A 14045-nucleotide genomic window follows, 5' to 3' on the forward strand; every position below is an offset into this window, starting at 1 on the left:
TGAGGACCCCTCGCTGGGTTTATGGCTCAGCTCCGTGGAGGCGGCCGGTCACAGCTCGCTGTGGCTGGCCAGTCTTCCCGCTCCTGTCCACCGGGCAGATGGGCTCTGCACGAAGACAGCCAAGTGCCCCTGTGCCGGCCACAAGTTCGTGGGGTGTCAGGATCCCCCAGTTCCTCCAGGGGGTGCTCAGTGGGAACTGAACTCTGAGCCTGTGTCAGCCCTTGGGAGCCCCACGCCAGCCTCCCTCCGTCCTTGCTGGGAAGCCCAGGAAGGGGCACAGCCGAGGAGTGCTGGGCTCCCGCGTCCGACAGGTCTGCTTCAGCAGGACTCCCAGGAGGTGCCGTTTACACACGCACACGGGCAGCCTCTGGTTGCGCAGAAGGCCAGCTCCGTCAGCGCGAGGCCCTGTGGCGTGTGGGGCACCGGCACCTGACCAGCCTTCCTCGAGGGCATGGGATCTCTGTGGGTCCCACACACCCTCACACGGCAGTCATGCCTGTTTTCCGTGCCCCCTGCTCTTTCCGAGCCCTCTGGGGAGTGATCCCCCCGCCGGCCCCAGCGCTGCCCCCAGGGACAGGATGCAGAACCCCGCTGACCCCGCCCCCGTGAGCCTCCCGTCCGCACAGGCGGCCCCATGCTAGGTCCTTCTATCATCTTCAGTAGTTTGCAAACGGGGGAAGCAACGGAATATGCTTTCCTGGTGCCACACAGGGTCCCCACGTAGACACAACGTGGGCTTTACTGCTGAAGAAACCCGCGTTTCAGTGCTCTGTTTCTGCTAAAGCATCTTCCTTCCCTCAGACCACGTTCTCCAGGGCCTTTCCGCTGCTTCGGAGACCGAGGTCGCCCGGCCCCCAGGACAGCACGGTGACCCCGTGTTTACTGCCCCCCACCCCGGTGTGTCCTCTGTTCTGAGGACCGGCCTCTGGGCTGTGGGGTGCAGCCCCCGCCCCCACGGGAAAGGGGCTGAGGAGGGAAGCCTGGATACCTGGAGCAGGTCGCTGAGGTCGAGGAGCATGTCTGTGGCGGGGGTCAAGGAACGTCTGCACTCGAGCCCCCGGGCTCCAGGACCCGACCGCTTCCCGAGGCGCAGACCCACCCCCGGCCACAGCACCTTGTTACGAATCCAGGCTCAGCGCTGGGTCTCCCCGGACGGGTGAGGGGCCGGCGGCAGGCGACCAGAGCCTGGGAACCACGCCACGGGACCGGCGAAGTCACCCTTTGCGGAGCACCCCTGTCCCCTGTGGACACAGCCCAGGAGCCCGGGACACTCACTCCATCCCTCGGTAGCTATTGAGAGCCTGCCAGGCGCTGCACGGGGCCACAACGTGTGGCTCTGGGGGACAGACACATAGCTAGTCCCCTTTGGTGGCGGGCGGCACCTCCACAGTGCTGGCGTTTGAGGGGACAGCTGTGGGCACTCTGGCATGGAACCTGTCCTCACTCTTGAGCAGATGATTAAAGACTAACCAGATCATGTCCTCCGTGACCTGGAACCCAGGGGGACACACACAAAACACAGGACATCGGCTGCTGAGGAAGGCACCCGGTCAAGTGTGCTGAAATGTCCCATCACTCACTTTCTGCTGCGGCTTTGAGACGGTAACAGAGAGAGATCAGAGTAGACCACGTGTCAGGAGGGAGACCCTGGGTCCACGCACAGAGGAAGAAAGAGTCCCCCGATGCCACAGCCCCACGAGGTCCCGGACACCCCACCACCACCTCGCAGGGCCTGGACTGAGGGGCAGGCTTGCTTCTCGCCGTCTCCGAAGGCGTGCCCTCGGGCAGTAGGGTCACCACCAGATGACAGGGTGCCAGCTGTTGGGGGGGAGTTGGGACCACGTGCAGAGATAAGAGCCAGCCGGGGAGTCATAGGCGCCGTCCGCAGGAGCGAGCGGGAACCCGCGGTGTCGGGACAGATGCGCAAGACGCAGCAAGCCTGGAGGCAGAGCTCCAGGGATGGTCGACATGTCGGGGCTACCGGGGGGTCGGGTCGGGGTGGGGTGGGGCCCAGGGATGGACAGGGGAGTACAGGGGACCCTCGAGGCAGTGAGGCCTCCGCCTGATGTGACGGGCAGGGGTGGGACAGGACAGACACAGTGTGCCGACGTGGGTGGGGTCGGGGACGCGGGGGAGGCTGCACCGGTCTTGCCTCTAACCTGGAACTGCTCTAAAACAGGAAGTCTGTTCGGACGATTATCATAAAATAAAGGCCAAGTAACAGCTGAAAGTCTCGAGCAGACACGTGGAGGAGAAGCACGGAGCTCCCACGCGCGTGAGAACAACTCGCCCTCGGGAGCTACCCTGGAAACGCAGACAAGACGCCCCCTACAGCTCCCAACGCTGCCAGAGGCGGGGGCCGCCCCAACCCAAGCACCTGCTGGCGGGGCCGCCATGGAACAGAGGCCACAGCTTCCTGTCGCACTGACCGCACCTGCCTCTGACCAGCTTCTCCATACCCAGGGACGTACCCTCGGACATGCAGGCTGCATCCACACACGAGCCTCCCACAGCCAGAAGGCCGGCCTACAGCTCCCTGCCACACCCAGGACAGACCACGGAGTCGGACGGACCTGTGGACACAACCGGAGCGCAGAAATGGACAGACTCACGGAGAAGGACAGACCCACGGAGACGGACCCAGGGAGATGGACAGACCCACGGAGACGGACAGATCGCAGAGAGGGACGGACCGCAGAGATGGACGGACCCTCGGGGAGGTATGGACCGCGGGCTGCGGCTGTCTCCCAGGCGGCATGGCAAGGGCCCTGCGGTGCCGTGGGCTCTACCGGGTCAGCTGTGCGGAATGTGCGCTTCATCTCCATAAAGCCATCACCCAGAAAAGAAACTCCTAAAGCCGGCAGTGTCCACCGTGGCAGCAGGTGCCAGCAGGGTCGAGGGCTCTGTCAACATGCAGGGTCTGCACCGCGTGGACAAGATGAGGCCGTGCAGAGCTGACACAACAGGCCCGAGGCCCACGTGCTGCCGTCCCGGTGGCCGAAGGAGAGTCGGCAGTTACGACACTCGCACAAGGACAACGCTGAAGGCCCAGCCGTGGAAGAAGAAACGGTGCCAACGGTCCCCAGCCCACGGGTGCCGTGTGGCCTCGACAAGGATGTGACCGGAGCACAGGCCGACTGCACGAGCCCCCACTAGACACCGGCACACACGCCGGCAGCACCAGCAGGGGGGACACAGCGCGGCCAAGGCTGCTTCCGCATCTGGAGGTCAGCGCGGCTCACCACAGCGGCAGCAAAGGGCTGGAGCCCGCGTGACCGTCCAGACGCCGAGACCCACGCCCGTCCTGACAAGAGCCCTCGGCAACAGGACAGAGGACACGAGCTCTGGCCGATGAAGGGCACCGGCCGGAGCCCGTGGCCTTGCACACCGGGCGTGGACAGCGCCGTTCCCAGCACACACCACGCAGCCGCATGGGCGTGCAGACGGGCAAGCAGACGGCGACGGGACACAGGCGGGGAGGGACGCACCGCAGCGGGCCGCGCGCCATCGCCAAGGCAGCGAGATCCCGACAGTCAGACAGCAGGACTGACAACGGACTCGTCGTATCGGACGTGACATCAGTGTGGGAAACCGGACCGCGCTTGTGCGCGTCCGCGAGGGGCCGTCTGCGATCGTGCGGAGCGCACGCTGGGGACCGAGCTAACCCAGCACGGCAGAGGCCCCGCGTCAGCAGTAACACAGCCGCAAGCGGGGGCAGCAGGAGGCAGCCGCGATGGTCACTGGCGGGAAGCCTCGGCGTTGCTAACAGCAAGTCACTTTCCACCCCCACACGTGGGTCCGTAAACCCGACCCAAACATCTCGCACGGTTTCTCAGAGGAATCGACAATCTGGTTCAAAAGCTTCCCGAGAACAGAGGCTGAGGACGGCGCAGACACCCGAGGAAGGGGCACCTGGGAGCGCAGCAAAGCCCACCCCTCGGAAGCCCCGAATTCCCAGGGAACCCGTAAAACTAAAAGCTTCTGGAAGGGACCCCACAAGAGCGTTTCTACGAGCCGGGCAGAAAAACAAGTGCACACATGAGCCGTAAAGGACCAGATGCGAAGGCGGCCCGTGGCCAGAGTTCAGCCCCAGGGAAGTCCCACCATGATGGCCACAGCTGGCGGGGAGACTACTCGCCGCACAGACACCTGGCCCGGACCTCGACCCCAGACACAGCCACACACACCGGTCAGGGCAGGACGGACATGCTGGCCAGCAGCCCCCAGAGGTCAGAAGCCCCCAGGCGGCCAACAAATCAGTGCGTAGTCTTTGAATCTGCAACTTCCTGGGACCCAGTGACACCGGCCACCCCTGACGTGTGCCAGCCTGGAGCAGGAGGGCTGCAGGCAGTGGTGTGCCGGGCACATCTGTCCCTCCCACTCGGGCCCCCGGGGTTGGTGACCAGTCGCAGGGGACGGCGGCCTCCCCACACACACAGCTTCCAAGCTCAGGCCTACCGGCAGCTCAGCAGGATCCGTGAATGCCACAGGCTCCGGTGGCAGCGAGGACCCTCCCACGGGTGCACGTGGGCCCGCCCAGCAACAACAGGGCTGTGTGGCTGCCCCCTGATGCTTCTGTCCAGGGACAGTGGGCTAGACAGCAAGACCCTTCTGGCCTGGCCCCTGTCCAGCCTCCCCTTCGGGTGACAGTGACGGTGCTGCCATGGGCACCGTGGCCCAGTGTGTCTGAGGGCACTTCTTAGGAGGCCGAGGGGGAACTCTGCCGTAATGAAAAAGGGTCCCCCACAGGGGCCATGCCCTCTCCCTCCCACCGCAGCCCACAAGGCACAGCACACCTCCCCCCGTGGCCAGCGAGCTGGGTGGCTTGTCTACACCTACTTCTCCCACGGGAGCATCTGCTCTGAGCCCCCGCCCTCCGGCCAGATTCCAGAGCCTGGCCTGCACACTGCGTCCAGCTCCCCAGCACTCCTGGGAACTTGAGCAGCGCCAGCTCAGTCTCAAGCTTCGTGCACCCGCTCAGGGACATCCACACCACACACGGGATTGGGGGGGACAGAGCACAGCAGAGGCAAGACAGGTGTGTCCAGGTAGCGGCGGCATCTGGCGGATGCGGTGACCAGAACCCGAAGCCCACGCCTGCTTCCAGCGTTCACCTGCGTCAGGTACTCTGTGCTCAGATCCTAGGTTTCCCAAATCTTACACTTTAATGAAAGATTCTTGTACCGAGAACTGCCCAACCGGAAGGGCAGCCAACACTTCGAGCCATGCACCCTGCTACCAGGACCCTTCCGGTGGCCCCCACATACCTACAAGAGCCACGGCCAGTGAGGACAGCCTGTGAGGGGGACACAGATGCCGCGAGAGGCACCCAGAGGGCGGCTGTGGCCCCAGAACAGGACATCACCAAGACGCAGCGCTCAGAGGACACAGAGCTCCTCCGGGTGCAAGTGTGGGAGCAGAAGTGAAGCCGTGGCGGGAGACGGACTGCCCCGCCGTGGAAGGGAAGTGGGAGTGCGGAAGGAGTACACACGGGAAGGCAGCTGGCGGCCGCGCTGTGAGCCAGAGTGACGCCCAGGGAGGAAACACGAGCAGCTTAAGAGGCCACGTCAGGGACTCTGGGTGCACAGCTTGGAGAGCAAGGGCCTCCGGGGAACAGCACAGTCACCACAGATGCAGGCCCAAGGGTCAGGGCGCCCAGCTGCTGGACAGAGGAGTGGGCACCGCTGTCCACATCCTGGAAACCAGTGCAGCCTGGGGTCCACCGGCCCGGCCCCGAGAGCACACACGGAAACCACCTGCAGGAAACCGCTGGAGGCTGTGCTATGCAGAACAAGAACACGGGGCCCGGAGCAGGGCCCGTGTCAGAGAGGTGAATGGAACCCAGGGGACGGCAGGTGCAGAGGGGGAGGGGCCCGGGCGAAGGGCGAGAAAGCCCCAGAGGTTCTCCCGGGGGGGCACACGGGACAGCCTGCCAGGTCTGTGCAAGAGGGCCGGCAGCCCAACCGCAACGGTGGATCAGACCCCGTCCTCTCCTAGAAGGGCCGGCGGCCGGCGGGGGCGGGAGGACAGCAGGACAGCGGCCGGTCTCAGGCAGAGTGCTCCTGCCCTCCCCAATGGCCACGGGGGCCGGGCACCTGGCTGCCCCGTTCCCAGCCAGTGAGGGGCCACGAAATCCAACGTGACAGTCCGTCCCCAGGGCCAGAAGAGAACACAGACAGCAGGTCACGGCGGCAACTGAGCCCAGTCGGGGGGACCCGCGCAGAGCCGTCCCACACGAGGAGCCCGAGGCAAAGGATACGGGGGGTGCCCTCGGTGCGGCACACCAGGTAGAGGCAGGCCGCGATCACGTGTGCCATCCTGCGGCCGCGGGTCAGGTGCTTGCTCACGGCCATCTTGAAGAAGTTGAAGGCTGTGTCCAGGCAGTGCTGGTTGAGCTGCAGCTGGCTCCCCAGGTGGTGGATCTGGCGTCTCCCTGGGACACAATACGAGACGTTACCACTGGCTCCCGGCACCAGAGACGTACGCCGGCTCGCGCCCTTCTGTGGCGTCAGGTCCACTTCTCGTGGGGCCCAAGCCTCGTGTGCGGGCACCGGGACCCACGACGTCCACTCCCCTCCTCACCCCGGCGGCTCCAGGGCCGGCAGAGGGCCGTGCGTCAGCCAGCCGGAAGCCACTCCTCGCCACTGAGTATCACCACGTGCTCCGCACAGACAGGGACGGACAACATGGCTGGACGGTCATGGCCCCACGGCTGAGTGCCTGCCTCCTGCTCCGGCACCCGGGAGCCTGGGTCGTGGCCCCAGCCCTCCCAGCAGGGCCCTGTGTGCATCCTGGCCGGCACCCCCACGCCAACCCCCACCCCAAGAGCTGCGGCTCCAGCCCACTGGGGCCCCAAGGACGGGCGCAGCACCTGGCAGATTCGAGGTGGGAAGGGGCTGCTGGGCCGTGAGTGGACGCCGAGACTTGATGTGCACACGCCCGGTCCTGGGTAAGCGCATCCCAGAAGCTGGGAGACGGAGGACACAGGAGTCCTGTGTGTGTGGACAGGAGGGGGACACAGGAGTCCTGTGTGTGTGGACAGGAGGGGGGACACAGAAGTCTGTGTGTGGACAGGAGGGTCGCCGCAGGCCACGTGCCCCACAGCACAGAACCAGGAAGCCAGACACCCACGTCAGAGCACCCCAAGAGCTGCACTGTAAGTACCCGTCTACACCGCACTCCCAGCTACCACACTGGACCCCGGCACACAGGCTCCCCAGATCGATGCTGTCCGGGCAAGGGCCCCCTGAGCTGGGCCCGGGAAAGCAGCAGGCTCGTGCTCTCTGACAAGGACAGCAGGCTGGGGAAGGTGGCGGCTGTGGGCCTTCTCCACTCCCGAGGCCCGGCCTGCCCGCCCCACACGCACGGCGAACAGCACCCACTGGCCACAGGCACCTGGGGAGCCAGCGCCCCAAGGGACCGGCAGCCGGGGGACCGCATGGTCAGCGCCCTTCCTGGCAGAGCACCCCGGCCAGCCTGGAGGCCTCCCGTCAGCTAAGCCGACACGGGCGGGGGTCACCGTCCCTACAGCCACAGCCCTGACTGGACAGAAAGGGGCCCAGCACAGGCTCCCCACTGGCCTGGGAGTTCTTGGAACAAAGCGGGGCTCCCTGGTGGCCTGAGGGCTCAGAATTACTGCAGGAAGTCACCTCATAACATCTTCACTGGGTGCAGCCCACACTCCGCCCACTCTAGGGACACGACTCAGTGTTGTTAGGGGCGCCTGGGGGCTCAGCCGGTTGACCGTCTGCCTTCAGCTCAGGTCATGGTCCCGGGGTCCTGGGATGGAGGCCTGTGTCAGGCTCCCTGCGGGGCAGAGTCTGCCCCCCCCCCCACCCCTGCTGCTCATGCACGTGCCTGCACCCTCTACCTCTCAAACAGAATCTTTAAAAAAGCGGTTTTTGCATATTCAGCGCAATTCAGACTATTTCATCACCCCAAAAGAGACCCCGCTCCCGTCAGCAGTGCCCCCGCCCCGCCAGGCACCCCCTCCAGGTCAGAGTCTGCTGTGTGTGGGGTCAGCAAGCCCAGCAGGCAAACTGGAGAGTCCCGGGCCACGCGCTCCTGGGCGCGCGACCATGTCAACAATAGAAACTCCTGCCGGACCCCTTCCTCCTTGGGCCTCCTCCCCACACGGGAATGGTAAAAGCGAGCAACCCTGGCAGTCTGGAAACTAGGCCCCCCTTTCCACTCGCACCACTGGCTGAACAGCATCCCCCGGGCCCGCGGCAATGGCGAGGGCAGCAAAATGAGCGCAGGGCAGGGCCCGGGCCGGGAAAGTGCCCCAGGAACACGCAGAAGGTGGGTCTCGGGCAGAACCGCTCGAGTCTCAGGCCCTCTGTCCACAGGACAGGCCCCCACAACACCCCAGGCCAGGAGGACCTTGGTGACACCAGCCAGGCCCCACGGTCAGGCCAGTGCCGTGGACATGATGGGGCCCCAGCAAGGCCACGCGTCACAGTGACTCCCCTGACCGGCTCCGGGGGCACCTGCCACAGAAGCCTCTTTGCAGACGTGAGAGGGGACACCGAGAATCAGCGACTTCATGGGAAAAGGCAACGAAAGCAGAGAAACTCCGGGCCCCACAAGCCGCCGGTAACAGAAAACGCTTCCGAAGCCCCTGTCGCCCTCCCGAGTGTCAGGAAGATGCCGTTCCACACTCGTGTGTCAGGAGCAGGCGCCTGGGGGGCTCAGGCGTTGAGCGTCTGCCTTCGGCTCAGGTCACGGTCCCGGGGTCCCAGGATCCAGCCGCACATCAGGCTCCTGCTCGGCGGGGACCTGCTTCTCCCGCTGCCCCTGTGATCTTCCTCTCACTCTCTCTCAAATGAGTAAAGAAAAATGGTTTTTTTCTAATTGTTCTAAAAAAATAAAAAATAAGATAAAACTCAAACTTAGGGGCTTCTTGGTGGCTCCGTCAGTGGAGTGTTGACCCCTGACCTCGGCTCAGGTCTCCGTCTCAGCATCGCGAGTCCAGCCCCGCGCCGGGGTGGGGCCTACTTCAAAACAAACCAGAACTCAAAACCAAGCGAAGGGCCGAAGGGCCGGGCAGACACAGATCAAGACCTTGGCACTGGGCTCGGGGGCGGAGGAGGAGCGGCTGCCGGCGGGGTCCCCAGGGAGGCTCGCAGCCGCCTCAGAGGCCTCTCCCTGCAGACCGGCGCAGACTCCTGCAGGAGGGTCATCCGAACGACAAGGACACAGCAGGACCGCGGGAGGCCACGGGGAGGCACCCCGGTCCTGCGGAGCAGAGCTGAGGGCGCGGACACGGGCGCGCACCGTGGGGCAGAAGGGAGGTGCGCGGCGAGGCCGCGGGGCAGCGCCCCACGCGGGAGGAGCGGGACCCTCCCCGCGGCTCTGCCGGTCGGGGCGCAGCCCCCGCCCGCCGGTCTCAGGAACCGGCCTCTAAGGAGCACAGCTCGGGGAAGGGAGGGACACGGCAGCACACGAGGCTGGGGCACACCAGGCTGGGGCACACCAGGCTGGGGCACACCAGGCTGGGGCACCAGTGCCAAGGCCCGGGAGCCCGGACAGCCTGGCGTGGGGCAAAGACGAGGGATCGCCCCAATCCACGGCCAGGACGGCTCGGATGTGCCCAGGGAGAGTCGAGGGCGGGAGGAGGCTGGGGACGGCGAGGCGGCTCGCAGCCCCGGGACAAGCAGCCGCCCGGCAGCCGGGCCGCGGGAGACGCCGGCACCAGGGACGCTGGTCGAGGGCGCGCTCCAGGGCCCGGTCCGGCAACTGCGCTGGGGGACCAGAGGTCGTTTAAAACCAAGCGTGAAGAAGACCACGGAACGAAAAGGAGAAAGCGCCGTCTCTGAGCCTGAGGGTCCCGGCTGCGCAGAGCCCACGGCCATCCACGCTGTCCCGCAAACACCACCACGAGAAGGCCTGGAACGGTGGCCAGACCTGCCAAGCCGAGAAGCTGCAGAGGACAGGAATGAGTGAGCGAGGACTCCAGCCGGGCAGGAAGCAAACAGGACAGAGGCACGAGCGGACGCTCTGCCGAGGTGAGCACAGCTGCCGGCCTGAGCGGTCCCCAGCGAGACCGCTTGAGGGGGACGGGGGGAAGCACAGACCAGCACGGTCAGGAGCGGAGAAGGGTCTTCCTGCGCCAGGAGGCCCCGGAGCCCAGGGCGAGGTCTTACCAGCGACCCCGACAACAGTCTGAGTCTGAAAATGACGTCTTACCAAATCCGACAAGGGGAAGAGAAAAACCAAAGTGGTCCCAGTAAAACCCAATGAAAAGGCGTCGCATCCGAGAAGCTGCTCCCTCCAACTTTAGACTTAAGAAAGAAAACTGAAGGCCCAGACGAAGGCCCAGACGAAGGCCCAGACGGCTTCGTGTCCTCCCCCACATGCAGGAGGACGCTGGGGCCCTTACAGACAGTGGACAGGGCGCCCCGGGGCCCCAGGGGGCTTGTCCCAGAAGCACGAGGGGAGCCTCACATCCACAGAATCAGGGCAGTTCAGCCCAGCAACCAGATAAAAAGAAAACCTGTACCAGTACTTCAACAGGCCACACGGACACGTGACGAAATGCGAACATCGTGCTTGCGGACAACACGCCCGTGGCCACTGTCACGTCAAGGTTAGGAGCCGGCCAAGAACACACACGGTCACCACCCTGCCCCACGGCGCCGGGGACGGCAGCCACACGCACACGGCAGGAACACGCACGGAGCCCGGGACATGAGCGGTGCGTGAGATGGGGAAGGGGCAGGAGTCATGGCGGCCACAGACCACGGGACCGCCCACGGGGCAGCAGCTACAGGCGACCACGTTTCCGAGGAAATGGAGCCATCCTGCACCAGCTGATCCCAACCAAACTCTGGGCAAGTCTCCCCGCGGTCGCGTACTCGCCACACAAGGGAGCCAGAGAAGCCGAGACCGGGCTGAAAGGGGACAGAGCAGAGAGCCTCGGTGAACGCGCCGGGCCCAGCACACGCCCACCCACAGAGCGCCGTTCCAGAGACACGACAGACCCTGGTGTCCCAACACAGGCTGGGGCCGACTGTCCCACGTATGGTCCCTGGGGACAAATGGACCCGTTCAGCATCCTGCGGAAGGACAGCCTTGCTGATGGGCGGGAACCTGGACTTCCGCACTGAGAAACGGAAACCTCACCGCAACCTCACGCCCCCGGCACGAGACCGACCCGCGGTAGGTCCCAGCCCTAACTGCGCACCGGAAAACAATGCCTCCGGGTGCAAAGCCGCGGGGTCCTCAGATCTTGGAGGAGACACAATTTCTTAAGTCACAAAACCCCCTAACCATAAAAAACCAACGTATTCGGACTCCACGGAAATTCGGGACACTTCTATGCCTTAAGAGACAGGACCGTGAAAAGCCAAGCCATCGGCTAGGGACAGGACCCACGGTGCGCCTTCCAGCGAGGACTCAGACCCAGGATGTGTGAAAACATCGACCAAGCAGGGACAGAATGGCAGCTCAACTTCTCAAAACACGCAAGCAAAGGCACAGCGGGCGGGCGCCTCCCAGGAACGGGCTCTCCCGGCAGCCCAGGTGCGCACACGGTGGACGCCAAGGACCGCGTGGCCCTGCGCTCACAGGGCTGCGGGTGGCGGGCAGCGGGCGGACAGCTCAGCCGTGCTCATGTGAGACACTCCCCGGCTGCCCCAGACGCCCCTCGCGGGCACACGCCCACCAGCAGCCGCCACCTAAGGACGACACGTGCGGCCGTGGCTAGCGGCCGGAAGGGAAGCCCCGAGCGGGCAGGCTGCGTGGTGCCCCCACACAGCACAGGCCCCAGGGCAGAGCAGTGGCCTGGCCCCCAGGAATACAACCGCCGTGACCGGTGAGGCCCACGTCCGCACGGACGCTCAGTGGGCAGCGTGCTGATGGCCATGCGCCCGGGGCTCCACACTCTCCGTGTACTTAACAGAGCAGACAGACACACGGAAAGGACAGAAGTGTGTCCCAAGAAGAGGACCCGTCAAGCCACGACTCCAAAGACAGACGGAAACCGCAAAGGGCCCAGTTAGGAAAGATGCCGGCCTGGGGTCACCAGCTCCTGCCTTCTGCGGGGGACCTGCCGGGCCCTCCGCACGTGCCCACAGCGAGGACAAGGGGCCCGCAGGGTCTCTCTCGCTGGCCTGCTTGCAAACCACACCCGGAGTCCACTGCCAAAAAACCAGAGACTGGCCTGGGAAGGTGTGGGCAGCAGCGCCATTCGGGACGGAGGCCAGGACATGGCAAAGCCCCGTGAGCGCAAACCTCGGCCAGGGCCTGCGCTGTCAGGCAGCTCACTCCCCAGCTCTCCTGTTTCCTAGAGCGGCCAGCAGCGCCTAACACACCTACGCCGACGGAAGCTCCGCTCCCAGGCTGCACCCAAACCTGGCAGGGGGCACGGCACCCGGCCGGGGCTCCCACGAGCACCTCTCTGCAGCTGGTCAGCGCACCGGTGCCCACGGGGCAGGAGGGGCACCAGCACCCAGCAGCAGGGACGCAGCGGCAGGCATGGAAGGCACAACCCACAGCCGGTGGGAGGAGCCCTGACACATCAGAGACGCGCCAAGTACGCCTTCGACGGTGTGTGTGGACCCGCGGCAACGGGCCACGTGACAGGAAGGAGATGAAACGCCCTCTACCCGCCAGCGCCAGGAGAGAAGGAAATCTCCAGGGACAGGAGGGCAACATCGCGCAGGCTCACTGCCAAGCAAGGACCACGCCGGCCCCCAGCGCTGTGTGGACAGCTCTGGTCGGAAGCAACAGGAAAGGGGCTGGACCCGCTGGCCTCCCTGAACCCCGCAGCCTCGACTCAGGGGGCAAAGATGTGATGCTGACTGTGGCAGGAGGGGACACCCACCCAGGCTGCTGGAGGGGCAGTCAGGCTGTCCTGCAGGCCCCAGGCTGCCGTCCCCCCACAGGAGCCCCGCGGAAGGGTCTGCAGAGGCCCACAGCAAGGGTCTCAGGGCTGCAGGCTGCCTGGGCAGCAGAGAGCTTCCCCATGGAGCTCGGCAGACGCCCCTGGAGCACCCTGCACAGTCGGCTTCACTACTGAGCCAAGGGGTCAGCACTCCTTGCGGGACGGACTGCTTCTGCGGTCTTCCCACCAAGTGTGTGAGCACCGAGGCCGCTCTTACGATGCTGCGGGCTCAGACACACGCGCAAGCCCGGTGGATGCAGCGTGCTGGCTTGTTGGAGCAGACGCTCTGCACCGGGGAATGTCCTGCACACACAGGGGACCTTTAGGTCCACTGAGGAGGAAGCACACAGTGTGGCCGCACCAGTGGGAAGCAAGCGGCCGGAGCTAGGCCGGAGCCACGGGGTCGAGGGCAGAGCACTCCTTGTGCACCAGAGGCTCGGGCTGCCTGCCAGGACCAAGTCCAAGTCTGTGCGCACCCGGTCAGACAGAAGCCTGACCATGCTACGGGGGACCCACGGTCACCGTGGGGGTCTTCATGTGCCCTTAGGGGACAGAACGAGCCAAACCGAACTCCGCAAGCATCGCGAGGAGCCTGGCCTGAGGGCACGCACACGTGTGTGCAGAAAAACCTTCCTCGGGGCCCCTGGGTGGCTCAGTTGGTTAGGCAACTGCCTTCGGCTCAGGTCATGATCCCAGGGTCCTGGGATCAAACCCCATGTTGGGCTCCTTGCTTGGCGGGGAGCCTGTTTCTCCCTCTGCCTCTGCCTGCTGCTCTGCCTGCTTGTGTTCTCTCTCACTGTCAAATGAATAAATGAAATTAAAAAAAAAAAAACAACCTTCCTTTCATGGGCCCTGGGGCCCAGACGCGACCATGTGCTGGCCGTAAGGCAAGCATCCGCCATTTCAAAGGATGGAGGGCCTGCACACGGCGTCACCGCTAACGAGAAAGAGCCACGCTAAGAGCAAACCATGGCTGTGAAGGAAGGAGCACGCGTCCAAGGTGCTGACCACACGCCTGGGCCGTGGCCGGAGCGGGTCCCACACGTACCCACAGGGATGGGGGGCCCCTGAGCGCGAAGCTCACCCAGCCGCCTTCCCAGCAGGCGGGCGTCTTGTCCTGCAGAGACGCCGCGCTCCTCACAGACGGAAGGCTCCTGGC

General features: G+C 65.2%; 1 protein-coding gene across 6 annotated transcripts in view; it reads right to left on the minus strand.

The window, feature by feature from the left end:
- The window catches only part of BRF1 (BRF1 RNA polymerase III transcription initiation factor subunit), a 45331-nt gene that overhangs the window by 21962 nt on the left and 9324 nt on the right, over positions 1 to 14045 (minus strand). For 4 of the 6 annotated variants that reach the window (XM_045074557.1, XM_045074556.1, XM_045074555.1 and 1 more), the window contains exons 3-4: positions 6260 to 6433; positions 989 to 1020 (exon numbers count right to left, since the gene is read on the minus strand). In XM_045074557.1, the coding sequence (XP_044930492.1) occupies positions 989 to 1020; positions 6260 to 6433 (206 nt within the window). The other 2 variants (XM_045074560.1, XM_045074558.1) reach the window with 2 other exon arrangements.

This window comes from Mustela putorius, unplaced genomic scaffold (assembly GCF_011764305.1).
Source record: "Mustela putorius furo isolate JIRA1106 unplaced genomic scaffold, ASM1176430v1.1 tig00000129_pilon_pilon_pilon, whole genome shotgun sequence".
Taxonomy (NCBI): Eukaryota; Metazoa; Chordata; class Mammalia; order Carnivora; family Mustelidae; genus Mustela; species Mustela putorius.